The sequence below is a fragment of the Schistocerca nitens genome, chromosome 1 (assembly GCF_023898315.1).
Source record: "Schistocerca nitens isolate TAMUIC-IGC-003100 chromosome 1, iqSchNite1.1, whole genome shotgun sequence".
NCBI lineage: Eukaryota > Metazoa > Arthropoda > Insecta > Orthoptera > Acrididae > Schistocerca > Schistocerca nitens.
Window position 1 is genome coordinate 93452364 of NC_064614.1, and position 14762 is coordinate 93467125.

The following is a 14762-nucleotide window of genomic DNA, read 5'->3' on the forward strand; positions in this document are numbered from 1 at the left end:
CGGCGGAAGGCCTCTGGAGGGACTGAGTCCTTCGGGCCCTGTGCCAAGTCGAGCCGAAGGCAAGGGCGAGGAACACACCATGGGGGTGTACGCAAAGTGGCCCGGAAAGGAGGTGGAACAGTGAAAACCCTAAGCCCGGAGAGAAGCTCTTTGACGCGGACCGCAATCGTACAACCTGACCGGGGCCGACATTCTGGCAGATGGACAACCGATTGCGGGAACAGGAGACGATAGTTTGGATGCCCGGGCAAGCTAAAAACATGGGCAGCATAAGCGGCCAGCAAACGTTGGCGCCGTAACCGCAGGGGAGGGACACCTGCCTCCACTAGTATGCTGTCCACAGGGCTGGTGCAGAAGGCACAGTGGCAAGTCGTATCCCGCTGTGTAGTATTGGGTCCAGCACCCGCAACACAGATGGGGAAGCGGAGCCATAAGCCAGGCTCCCATAATCCAGACGGGACTGGATTAACGCTTGGTAGAGCCGTAACAGGGTAGACCCGTCGGTGCCCCAGCTGGTGCGGCTCAAGCTTCTCAGAGCATTTAGATGCCGCCAACAAGCCTGTTTAAGCTGCCGAATATGAGGCAGCCAAGTCAACCGGGCATCAAAAAGTACACCCAAAAACCTGTGGGACTCCACCACAGCAAGAAGTTCGCCGTCAAGATAAAGCCGCAGCTCGGGATGGACCGTTCGGCGCCGGCAGAAATGCATAACGCGGGTCTTGGCAGCCGAAAGCTGAAAACCACGCGCTACAGCCCAAGACTGCACCTTGCGGATTGCGCCCTGTATCTGACGTTCAGCAGCTGCAATGCCAATAGAGCTATAGTAAAGGCAGAAGTTGTCAGCATACAGGGAAGCGGAGACAGAATTTCCCACCGCTGCAGCTAGACCGTTTATGGCAATTAAAAACAGGCAGACACTGAGGACAGAGCCCTGTGGTACCCCATTCTCCTGGACGCGGGAGGAACTATGGGAGGCTGCTACTTGCACGTGGAAGGTACGATACGACAGAAAATTGCAGATAAAGATCGGCAGAGGGCCCCGAAGGTCCCACCCATGAAGCGTAGAAAGGATGTGATGACACCACGTCGTATCGTACGCCTTCCGCATGTCGAAAAAGACAGCAACCAGGTGCTGACGGCGGGCAAAGGCACTGCGGACGGCTGACTCCAGGCTCACCAGATTGTCGGCGGCGGAGCGACCTTTACGGAACCCACCCTGAGACGGAGCCAGAAGGCCACGAGACTCCAGTACCCAATTCAAGCGCCGGCTCACCATCCGTTCGAGAAGCTTGCAAAGAACGTTGGTGAGGCTAATGGGGCGGTAGCTGTCCACCTCCAAAGGGCTCTTGCCCGGTTTCAAAACGGGGATGACAATGCTTTCCCGCCATTGCGACGGAAACTCACCCTCGACCCAGAAATGGTTGTAAAGGTCGAGGAGGCATCGCTTGCAGTCCACTGAAAGGTGTTTCAGCATCGGACAGTGAATGCGATCTGGCCCAGGGGCGGTATCAGGGCAAGCAGCAAGGGAGCTGTGAAATTCCCACTCACTGAATGGAGCATTGTAGGATTCAGAATGGTGGGTGCGAAAAGAAAGGCTCCGACGTTCCATCCGCTCTTTAATGGAGCGGAAGGCCAGTGGGTAATTGGAAGAAGTGGAAATAAGAGCAAAATGCTCTGCCAAGCTGTCGGCAATTTCGTCGGAGTCCGTACAAACTGCTCCATTCAGTGAGAGCGCAGGGATGCTGACAGGGGTCCGATAGCCATAGAGGCGTCGGATCTTGGCCCAGACCTGCGATGGAGAGACATGGAGGCCAATGGTGGTCACATACCGCTCCCAGCACTCCTGCTTGCTTTGGCAGATAAGGCGGCAGGCTCGCGCATGCAGCTGTTTGAAGGCGATAAGGTTTTCGATGGAGGGATGTCGCTTGTGACACTGGAGCGCCCGCCGGCGATCTTTAATCGCTTCAGCGATCTCAGGCGACCACCAAGGCACAGTCCGCTGCCGAGGGGACCCAGAAGAACGGGGAATGGCAGATTCGGCGGCAATAATGATGTCGGTGGTGACCGATTGAACCACCGCATCAATGTCATCACTAGAGAGAGGTTCAATAGCAGCAGTGGAGGAAAACAAGTCCCAGTCAGCCTTATTCATGGCCCACCTGCAAGGCCGCCCAGAAGACTGATGCTGTGGCAGTGACAGAAAGATCGGAAAGTGGTCACTACCACACAGGTCGTCATGCACACTCCAGTCAACAGACGGTAAGAGGCTAGGGCTGCAAATCGAAAGGTCGATGGCGGAGTACGTGCCATGCGCCACGCTGAAGTGTGTGAAGGAACCATCATTTAGAAGCGAAAGATCGAGCTGTGCCAATAAATGCTCAATGGTGGCGCCTCGACCTGTCGCCACCAACCCACCCCACAGAGGGTTATGGGCGTTGAAGTCGCCCAGTAACAGGAAAGGGGTCGGCAATTGGGCTTTCAGCGCAGCCAAGACATGCTGCGCAACACCACCATCCAGTGGAAGGTAAAGACTGCAGAGGGTAACAGCCTGTGGCGTCCACACCCGAACAGCGACAGCCTCTAAAGCTGTTTGTAGAGGGATAGACTCGCTGTGAAGAGAGGTAAGGACATATATGCAGACGCCACCAGACACCCTTTCATAAGCTGCCCGGTTCTTATAATAACCCCGATAGCCACGGAGGGCGGGGGTTCGCATTGCTGGAAACTAAGTTTCCTGAAGAGCAATGCAGAAGAAAGGGTGAAGGCTGATAAGTTGTCGGAGCTCAGCTAGATGGTGGAAGAAACCGCTGCAGTTCCACTGGAGGATGGTATTGTCCATGGCGGAGAAAGGCGTGACGGGACTGGTAAGGCAGATTACGCCGCTGGGTCACCTGCTGCCTCTGATGGAACACCTGTGCAAGTGCTATCCATTGCGTCTGAGGGACCGGTGAGATCGAGGTCCTCAGCGGACACAAGGATCTCCACCTCATCCTCAGACGCAGAGCTTGTAGGTAGCAGTGGAGTAGGTGCCACCGCAGGTGTATTGGTCTTACGGGTCTTCAATGTCGTTTTCTCTCACTGTTCCTTTGGTTGTCGTTGTTGAGAGGGCTTATTGGAGTCAGTCTCCGGGACCGAAGAGGATCGCGAAGCCCGATGACCAGCAACCTGTGGCTTCTTCAGCCACTGGTTGGTGTCTGCTGAGCCGCTGGTAGGAACCTGGGATGGGAGTGACCCAAGGGATCCCTTCCGAGCGAGAGAAGCCGAAGAAGACTTACGCTTCTCCGGCTTAGAAGTGGGGACTGGTGTCCCCAGTGGTTTAGTGGGTGCTGCTCCCGAGGTAGATGGTGTGGGAGCAACAGCGAGAGAAGGGGCCCCCATCGTCAAGGGGGCAGGTGAGGTCCTCTGACTCTGAGAGCGGACTGTGTGTCTTGCAGCTGAAGGAGCTGGAGCAGGAGTGACAGTGGAGGCATAAGATGACATCATGCGCACGGGATGTAGCCGTTCAAATTTCCGCTTAGCCAGTCGGTCCAGGGTCTTATATTCCATGATTTTGCATTCTATCTGTAAGATACTGCAGTCCAGCGAGCAAGGTGAATGGGTTCTCCACAGTTGACACAGACGGGAGGCGGAGCACATGGAGTATCGGGATGAGATGGGCGTCCACAATCTTGACATGTGAGGCTAGAAGTACAGCGAGAGTACATGTGACCGAACTTCCAGCACTTAAAGCACCGCATCGGGGGAGGGATATAGGGTTTGACGTCACATCGGTAGACCATCACCTTGACCTTCTCTGGTAATGTATCACCTTCAAAGGCCAAGATGAAGGCACCGGTAGCTACCTGATTGTCCCTCGGACCCCGATGAACGCGCCGGACGAAATGTACACCTCGGCGCTCCTTATTGGCGCGCAGCTCGTCATCAGACTGCAAAAGTAGGTCCCAGTGGAAAATAATACCCTGGACCATATTTAAACTCTTATGTGGGGTGATGGTAACGTTAACATCCCCCAACTTGTCACAAGCAAGTAACCTGCATGACTGGGCAGAGGATGCCGTTTTTATCAAAACTGACCCAGAGCGCATTTTGGACAAGCCCTCCACCTCCCCAAACTTGTCCTCTAAATGCTCTACAAAGAACTGAGGCTTCACGGATAGAAACAAGTCACCATCAGCTCTGGTACAGATAAGATACCTGGGCGAATACACGTCACTGTCATTCATTGCCTTTCGTTCCTCCCATGGAGTGGCCAGCGATGGGAACGATTTAGGGGTCATAAACGTTAGCTTTAAAATGAGCCCTCGAACGCTTAGAGACTGCTAGTGGCTGGCCACCAACGAGAGATTATGTACCACGCTTCATTGCGGGTCACCCGCCCTGATGCCACCTACTCCGACCAAGGGCCCCCCCCACGGGCGCCACCCAACCGCAGCAATAGCCACCTGGCAGGATGGCCATTGCCGGGAGTCCTGATGCCCCAGGGAGATGGGCATCTACTCCTTGGCATATGTGAGGAGTTAACGGCGCAGGCATCAGTAGAGCGATCCCTGTGTTGTCAGAGGGCTACAACCAACAGGGTACATGGCGGCCCCACCACAACGGACTGGCTACCGTGCTGGATCTTAGGTGCAAAAATGTCTAAGGTCGTCGTCGCAGTTAAAAGCAACACTGCAGAGTGCAGCGTGGTAATCGCACTCAGGGACGTATCCTCGCCCAAGAGATGGAAAACGAGCGGGACACCATTGCAACGCCGAAAAAGCCGGCTAAAGGTCTCAATGCATGACGGATACAGTGCACCATGTAAGGCGCCCTTCCCCAATTGGTTCGCTCTGCAGAATAATTTAGAAAGATGGAGGTCAAACCCGAGAGGGGACCATCACATAAGGCCAAAACATTTGAAACTCCTTTTAGTCGCCTCTTACGACAGGCAGGAATACCGCGGGCCTATTCTAACCCCCGAACCCGCAGGGGGGTTGGAGTCAGTTTGCTACTGAGGAAGGGAGAGTGCATTAAATAATAAAATCAGTTCAGTAAATAAACCCATACATAGTTAAGCAAATACTAATCCCACAAAAGAAAGAAGTTTTATCAAGTATTTGCCTACAGATGAGTAGCAAATTCCCACATACATTTGGAGCACAGTACAATTGTCACTTTACGTGTGGTGGTATAAAAAATATAAAAAAAATGAGTGAGAGTGTATAATGACAAAACACATGTGGTTATTTGGCAAAAGATGAAGACAGAAGAGCTATTGACAAATAAGAACAAAGGATAAGTTAGCAAGACATAAAAGGCACTCAAGTTTGTTGATATGACAAAATTAGGAACAATGAAGCATAGAACATAAAATATTGTACTATGTGATAGGGTAGTGATGCTGGTTAGTGGAGGATGTATGTAGATATGAAGAGATTGCTTCAGTAATCAAATTAAGATGATTTCTATGATTTACAGATGTGGAAGAGTATGTTATGATGTATCATTTAGTTTTCTGTCGACATTATTCTATAACAACATTTAAGAATAATTTCATTTTAGAGTTTCATTTTCTTATTATTTTCCATTTTTGCTACTACCACTTAGTACAATCTAGTTTCCCATACCAAGTTTTGCCACTCCCTTAGAAAGCTGTCCTTTTATCTACATGTTTTTAACATTTCCTTTATTCATACTGATTTTCCTTCTAGGACTAAATAGATTCCTTCTGACAGTCTTGTGGCTCTGAACTTTACACAATGTAATTTATGAATCAAATCACCTACAGTTAACATCTTGATAGCTTTGTGTATTCTAAACTCTTAAATCTTATTCAAATCTACATGGAATTACTTTATGTTTTTCGACAATCTTCGTTTCAGGTATATGATACTGGATCAGCTATTAATATCCCTCACTGATCACACTTCACAGAAACAAATACTTTGGTCATATGTATTTAAGTTCCCATGATATTTTTACACAAATTTGTTTGGATAAACTATCAAACTGATTTAAATAAGGAAAAAACAGTTATGGGTTAACCACAGACAGGGTGGATTTTTCCAGAGAGAAAATATTGTATAAAAACTGGAAGCTATCTTTTAAAGACCATTGAAGAAAGTAAGATTTGGGTTTAACAACCCCAATTATAGATTAGAATGGAGTGAGAGGACAGATTGCAGAAGCACACGAAAAACAAATCGACCATGTCCTTTTCAAAGGAACCATCCCAGCATTTTCCTTAAGTCTAGTGACTTAAAACCTGTGTGGATATTTTACAGATACTAGACTGCTTAACAGCCTTGTAGAATCACATGCATATGTGATGACTGTATTCTGCTGCACGGACGAAGAGTCTAACATTGAGAGTTACAGCTATCGTTACATCTTTTGTTCTACAGGGTGAACATTAATAAAACCAACAAACTTCAAGGACGGATTCCTGACTAAGGAGGAAAAAAGGTGCTATGAACATGTGCCCGGAAATGGACAGTGTGCACACAATGACAACAAATCATCCCGGGACACAGTACAGAGCTGCATCACATCCATGTCACAACAGGTGTTCAAAGGGGATGCAATGCACGCGTTCACAAGTCACATCATGGACACACTCTTCTGCATGTTCTGGCCTCTCTCCGAATAGTGTCACATGTGTTGTGAACATGCTATTGAAGGGTTTGCACATCAGGAAATGGTTCAGAATACATATCACTTTTCAGATGCCCCAAGAGGTAAAATCAACTGGATTTAATACTTGATCTAGCATGTCATGCTACAGGGTCTCTGCATCCAATCCAACACCTGGCAAAGAGGATTTTGAGGTGTCAGTGAACTGCAATGAGGAAGTTTGGTGGTGACCCATCATACAGAAATCACAGAGCCTATTGTATTGCCAAAGGTACATTCACAAGCAGCCCAGGCAGAGTATTCTGCAGAAGTACAAGTTCGTTCCTCCATCAAGGCACTGTGGAATAATAACTGGTCCTAGTATGTGGTCGCTACGAATCCCTGTCCACGAACTGATGCTGATGAGATGCCTCAACTATTCCCCGATGACTGTCTGCAGCCCACGGATGACGATTGTGCAGACTGATGATGCCAGTTCTGGTAAAAGTTGGTTCATCGGTAAATAGGACTGATGACAGAAATACTGTAATTGTGATGGTCTGGTACAAAAAAACCATTGACAAAATCCTTCCCTTGGAGGGAAATCAGCTGCTGATAACCCTTGTACTTGCAGGTGACAGGGATGGTAGCAGCTGTCACGCAAGATGCACATAATTGTACTTTGGCTTACAACATGTTGGTGGTCCACTTGTCTGGCTTGTACTAGTGTTCGTCTCAACATCCTGTAGAGCCCGGTCCTCCACATCTGGTGTATGCACAGTCTGCCTTCTCCCTGCATGTTTATCTGTCTCAAAGAACCCATGATCACATAAGTATACAAAAAGGGCTTGAAATTTTGTGTGACGTGGTTGGTGTCTGTGAGGGTAATTGTTTTGATATAGCCGTGATGCCTCTCAACTGTTTCCATCTGCTTAGCCGTATACAAACACCATCTTTGCTTCTTCGACATATCGGACCATTCTGGTGTTTACAGTATGCTAAATCTATAACACAGCCTGCAACACACAAGGAACACACAGCACATGGTCAGAGGAACTTTCATTTGTCAGTATTATCTATCGTGGCAACAATGCATTTCTGGACACTTGTTCACAGGACCCTTTTTCCTCAATTTTCAGTCAGGAATCCATCCCTACAGTTTGTTGGTTTTATTAATGTTCACCCTGCATAACAATTACAGTACACGATTCAAGATCAGATAACACTTCACATTTGAGTTCACCCAGTTTATTCATGAGCCGTGCCTCATGGTCAATAGGCTACTCATGACAGCATCCTTGTGCTTGTGGAGGTGCTTTGACAGTGTTGGAGACTAGAGCATGGTACGGCAACAATGCAGAAAACACTATCGTGATACTAGAGAATGCAATAGGGCTATGGGAACTAGACACTGGCATCGGTCAAGGCTAATGAAAGCCCACCCAGCTAGCTGCGCGGTCTAACGTGCTGCTTCCCAAGTGGGAAGGTGTGTCGGTCACCGGCACGAACTCACCCGGCAGATTAGTGTTGAGGTCCGGTGTGCCGGCCAGCCTGTGGATGGTTTTAAAACAGTTTTCCATCTACCTCGGTGAATGTGGGTCGCTTCCCCTTATTCTGCCTCAGTTACACTGTGTCGGCGATTGCTACGCAAACACCATTTCCACGTACGCATACATCATAATTATTCTACCACGCAAACATTTGGGGTTACACTCGTCTGGTATGAGACGTTACTGGGGGGTTGGGGGGTGGGGGGGGTGGGGTGTTCACTGGGGGCCGAACCACACAATAACCCTGGGTTCGGTGTGGGGCAGCAGGGGGGTGAGTGGACTGTTGTGGTCCACTGAGGGCTACGGCGGGACGAAGCCTCTCATACTTACATACATACATACATACTTACTTACAAGGATAATGAACAATTAAACACACCCTGAGTGAATCAGTTTTTAAATATGGTGCAGATGAAACATATTGCTGCATTTGCCAGGTAGCAGAATATGGTTCATTGCTGGCTTTGGGAGGCCGGACTACAAAGCAAACTTGCGGCCATCATGAGGAATCCCCATGATGGTTGACTCTAATTATTGGCATTTGCTGAGGAAAGTACTTATTGTGGATGACAGAATGTAATCTTATTTTGATGTATAATTATTTTCCACAGTGAACGATGTTTCAGTATTAGGTCTATCGGCTGCATGGTGTCCATTTCAACTCAAAATACACTCCTGGAAATTGAAATAAGAACACCGTGAATTCATTGTCCCAGGAAGGGGAAACTTTATTGACACATTCCTGGGGTCAGATACATCACATGATCACACTGACAGAACCACAGGCACATAGACACAGGCAACAGAGCATGCACAATGTCGGCACTAGTACAGTGTATATCCACCTTTCGCAGCAATGCAGGCTGCTACTGTCCCATGGAGACGATCGTAGAGATGCTGGATGTAGTCCTGTGGAACGGCTTGCCATGCCATTTCCACCTGGCGCCTCAGTTGGACCAGCGTTCGTGCTGGACGTGCAGACCGCGTGAGACGACACTTCATCCAGTCCCAAACATGCTCAATGGGGGACAGATCCGGAGATCTTGCTGGCCAGGGTAGTTGACTTACACCTTCTAGAGCACGTTGGGTGGCACGGGATACATGCGGACGTGCATTGTCCTGTTGGAACAGCAAGTTCCCTTGCCGGTCTAGGAATGGTAGAACGATGGGTTCGATGACGGTTTGGATGTACCGTGCACTATTCAGTGTCCCCTCGACGATCTCCAGTTGTGTACGGCCAGTGTAGGAGATCGCTCCCCACACCATGATGCCGGGTGTTGGCCCTGTGTGCCTCGGTCGTATGCAGTCCTGATTGTGGCGCTCACCTGCACGGCGCCAAACACGCATACGACCATCATTGGCACCAAGGCAGAAGCGACTCTCATCGCTGAAGACGACACGTCTCCATTCGTCCCTCCATTCACGCCTGTCGCGACACCACTGGAGGCAGGCTGCACGATGTTGGGGCGTGAGCGGAAGACGGCCTAACGGTGTGCGGGACCGTAGCCCAGCTTCATGGAGACGGTTGCGAATGGTCCTTGCCGATACCCCAGGAGCAACAGTGTCCCTAATTTGCTGGGAAGTGGCGGTGCGGTCCCCTACGGCACTGCGTAGGATCCTACGGTCTTGGCGTGCATCTGTGTGTCGCTGCGGTCCGGTCCCAGGTCGACGGGCACGTGCACCTTCCGCCGACCACTGGCGACAACATCGATGTACTGTGGAGACCTCATGCCCCACGTGTTGAGCAATTCGGCGTTACGTCCACCCGGCCTCCCCCATGCCCACTATACGCCCTCGCTCAAAGTCCGTCAACTGCACATACGGTTCACGTCCACGCTGTCGCAGCATGCTACCAGTGTTAAAGACTGCGATGGAGCTCCGTATGCCACGGCAAACTGGCTGACACTGACGGCGGCGGTGCACAAATGCGGCGCAGCTAGCGCCATTCGACGGCCAACACCGCGGTTCCTGGTGTGTCCGCTGTGCCGTGCGTGTGATCATTGCTTGTACAGCCCTCTCGCAGTGTCCGGAGCAAGTATGGTGGGTCTGACACACCGGTGTCAATGTGTTCTTTTTTCCATTTCCAGGAGTGTATATTAACTAGTCATCTCACTGTAGCCGTGTCTATTGGGCAATTTGGGGCTGGATGTGTTTCTGTGGACCTGGGATGCTCCACGGGATAGTTATCTGACTTGATGCTGTTATTATATGTAATGTTATTATCTCATCATTGTAACAACTGTTTCTTGAGGAATTAATCTGTTTCCAGCAGTATCAGTCTGTACGTGTCAGCTGTGGTGCAGGAGTGGTTTCCTGAACAGAATAAGATTCCGTCTTCTCAAATGGCCTTCTCCTGCACCAGACCTAAGTCCCATTGGAAACTTATGGGCAGATACAAAATGAACAATGTGACAAAACTGGCCTACCTGCGGCAAGAACCCACAATTAGCTTCGGAATGTCACTCGAGTAGTCTGGAAGGAGGCGGCAGAATGTGGAACTGTGATTACTAACATCATACACTCCGTTCTTCACAGGATGCAGATGGTCACTGAAGTAGTAGGCCTCTGGACAGGATATTAAGGCTCGTAAGTGGTAAAAAAAACACATGCTGTGTCCTTCTCAGAGCCAAAAGTAACATACGAATTGTGTTCATTCTGTTAATTTCGTGTTTTCAACTGATTACACACATTAATGCAGTAAAACAAAAATAATTGTTGAAAGTTGGATTCAATCCAAATCTTGATATTGTGCACATGCTTATCAGTCAGGTGATTAGAAATTCTAAGTGAGGGCTGCAATACTGAACTATTTCTTACTATTGTTCTGCCCCCAACTTCACCTCATGACGTCAAGCGTTTTTTCCACATCTGAAATGCTGGGAATGACAGAACAAATTCTCGTGTGTTTTTAGAGGGTGCTTGTTAAGTGCTGTGAGTCAATAAAGGATAATCTCTTAATTTCAATTAAATCCACAAGTAACATGATCAGTACTGCATAATCTGTTACGTCATTAGCTCCTGTGCAACATGGCAGGCAATTTTCAGCCACTGCCATTTTCTGTGCTTCAGGAGAACCTCCTGGAGCTTGAACTTTGTATTATGTTCAATTAACTTACTTGCTTTCAATTCCTAGTTTGCATCCTGCAACTTTCCTATAATAGTTCTCTAACAAGAGCTAAACAGCTGTGCTTGACTGTTTTGCGAAATATATCAAGGTGTATGTTGGCATGCATGTCTGCATATTTGTGTGTGTGTGTGTGTGTGTGTGTGTGTGTGTGTGTGTATCACTGTCTTATTTAATTATATGATTATTTAACATTTACAAAGCAGCTCACTGGATTCCCTGAAGTATGGAGGGGTTTGAGATGGTGCATTCTAGGCAGCTATACCCTAGAGATAGTGGGCATTATAACTGCAACTCAATTCTAGATTTTTAAGTCAGATGTACAACATGTGTGACAAGTCATAAGACAAGTGCATACAGCATATGTTATTCAAATGATTGCAGTCATGAACACTTCATATACAGTTCTCACATTGAACAATCTTAACACTCTTTTCTCTTTATGTGGCAGAAGGCAAGTTCACAAAATAAGTATTTCACCCTCCTCATGACATGTACGTGTAGGCAATAATAATTATATATAAACAATTGCAAAGCAATTCATAACTATGAATGCACACTTAAGAAAGCTGCATTACTGAAATGTTTTGCCAATATATAGAAAATGAATACTAGCACTGGGAAAATTTTAGCACAGACATGTGTATGTAATGGTGAAATTACACCACAGAAACAGTTTGCTGATTAGGAAATACTACTGTTTCTAATTTATTATAAAGTGCCAAACACAAAAAATATGGACAAGGATATTCACATAAGGGTCGTGAGGAGGACAGTAGGCTCAGCCACAAAAAATCAAGCCTTAACCACGCAATTTTCAAGTAACAGTATTTTATGAACTAACAGACACACGACACTCCAAATTCTTTTGGCTTTCATACCAAATGCCAGTTTCTGTACTGTAACATTTACAACCATCTCTCCTGGGAACTGGTGTGTGGTAGTTGAAAAATGAAGCACATAAAAAGTTACGTACATACTTTTTTACCTTCCTCATACTGTCTTCAAGATTGTTGTCTTGAATCACAGAGGAAGCATCAGCACCTAACTGACTGACAACTTTACGAGCCAGTGTTTTAGTGACTGCAGAAAGCATGACGCTAGGTGCAAGTATAGGTGAATCACGTCCACTTCTGTCTGAAGTGCCTTGGTGCTGTTGCACTTGTGCACGTAGCTGATGTACCTCTTGCTCCAAATCTTTGTTGATCTTCTGAAGTTGCTTCACCTCATTCTCATACTCCTGGGTTTCTGACGGACAAAATGTGAAAATCAAACAACTGTATCTCATTATCACATAACAAATATTACAAAACACACACACACACACACACACACACACACACACACACTCACACACACACACACACACACACACACACACACACACACACACACACTACATAGATTTTTTTGTTCTTTTGAACTAGGATGTTATTTGCAAGCTAATTCTGCAGAATACAAGCTTTTTCTCGGCGAGGAGGTTGGGCATTAGGCACATTAAATTACCAATAACATTGATTAAATATTAAAGAAGTGAACAGAGACGTTTCAAGAATGGCAGTGGAAAGAGGAAGGCATTCATAGTAATCTGTAACTCTGACAGGCAATTAGATGAGAGATGAGAAGAAAGATGCAGTATCTGATTAGAGTGGACAGTGTCTAACAAAAGGATTACTAATTCCTTTGTTGAAATGACAAATTGTCTCCTGTGGATTTAGGAAATCACCAGGAAACAAATCACTTCTCTAAAATGGACCATCTAAACAAGGAAATCACTCACTCAGTAGAATTCAGAGACTGAATCAGAAACAAAATAAACTCAAAACCAGAGAGATTCAGTGCAAACAGCTGGAGAAACAAACTCAATTTTCAAAACAATATAAATAAGAGACCACAAGATTAAGGGAAGCACTCACAGCTGTACTTATTAACTTAGCTACAAACTGATGAAACCATTGATTAATCTGGATGGTGCAAGACATCGCATCAGCGTGAAACTGTTACTCAGTTGGCACGCTGAGAAGAAACTGGCAACAGAATAATCTCTGAACTGATCTGTTGAAGGTGAATGTGCCTGAACTGTAAGTATAAGAGTGTCATATAAATTTCACATATCAATATGTAGACAGTGCATAAGTGCAAATTTTATATCATGAAGGTCAAACTATCATCATCTAACAAAATGTAGTCTACCATATATGTCTAGTGTTTTGGTACTATGACACTATAATACCACCAACTTAAACTGACAAGATTCAGGAAACAAAACAGTTTGTAATGTAATGCGAGGTACTGAGTGAGACAAAAGTTAGAGATTGAGTACCATGTAATTCATCTTACATAGAATTCATTATGAGGAGAACAGAGACAGACTCAGGTAATACGGACAGGGAATCATGGAATTATTGTAAAGGCCATCTTTGAAAATTGTCTTGAGCACAAAACAAAAAACTGAATTTGGGCAGTAACAGCTCAGATCTCCTGGTCACCGACATGATATGTTGAGGTATTCTAGCCCAAACAGACAGTGATAGCAGTCGTGTGCACGACGTGTTTGCTTTTGTGTGTGTGTGTGTGTGTGTGTGTGTTTTTGTTGTGTCTGTCTGGTACTCAATATGTCTCCTTTATAGCAAGTAGCAATCTATCCATGTCATACTATTTTAAATATTGAGTATAAATGCACAAATATCAAGAGTATTTTATGAGGTTTTTGGGTTGCAGCCGGATCATGTTGACTTCTTGTAACGATACTCTGGCTGGCAACAGTCCAGTCATCTTCACTGGACAGTTGCCAGCCAAAATATTGTGGCAAAGAGTCAACATGATCCAGCTGCATTTCTGAAACCTCATAGAATATTCAGTATGTTGGGAAAACTTCAAAAATCACAAATATCAAGAGTATTAGACAATATGCCTATGACAGCCAGGTGCCGAGCAAAGTCACGAGAGATGAGAAAGACCTGCTGTGGTTCGACAGCCTTGTTAGAAAGGTATTCTGAAAGCAGAAAAAAAAAAAAGCTTTGCTGCAGATTTAGACATAGTCAAAGCCTCACAGGTAAATAAAAATTGAATGAAGCCAAAATTGCCAAAATTAGTGTACGGAAAACCATACATGAAGTAATATCTATTTACCTGTATGACAGAAAATCCTGAGAAGTTTTGGACTTACATTAAATCAGTAAACTGATCAAAGTTATCTGTCCATACACCATGAGACCATCAAAATGGAAGAGGACAGACAGAAAGATGATATACTGAACACCTTTTAACAAAACTGTTTCACCAAGGAATACTGTACTACATTTCCTGCTTTAAATTCTCATATGAACATTAACACGACACATACAGAAATAAGTTTATCAAGGGATAGAAAATCAACTGAAATTTCTCGACAGAGGAGAGGCCATTGGACCTGTTGAGATGACTATGCAATTCCACAGAGTATACGAAAGAACTTATTCCTCTTGTAGCAGCAATGTACTATAAGTTACAGGAGG

The 14762-nt window shown here is 46.3% G+C and overlaps 1 protein-coding gene across 2 annotated transcripts in view; it reads right to left on the bottom strand.

The window, feature by feature from the left end:
- The window catches only part of LOC126241509 (rab GTPase-binding effector protein 1), a 204743-nt gene that overhangs the window by 119750 nt on the left and 70231 nt on the right, over window positions 1–14762 (bottom strand). The window contains exon 4 of one of the 2 annotated variants that reach the window (XM_049948012.1): window positions 12254–12513. In XM_049948012.1, coding sequence (XP_049803969.1) covers window positions 12254–12513 — 260 coding nt within the window. Of the gene's footprint in view, window positions 1–12241; window positions 12514–14762 lie in introns of both variants that reach the window. The other variant, XM_049948011.1, reaches the window with a different exon arrangement.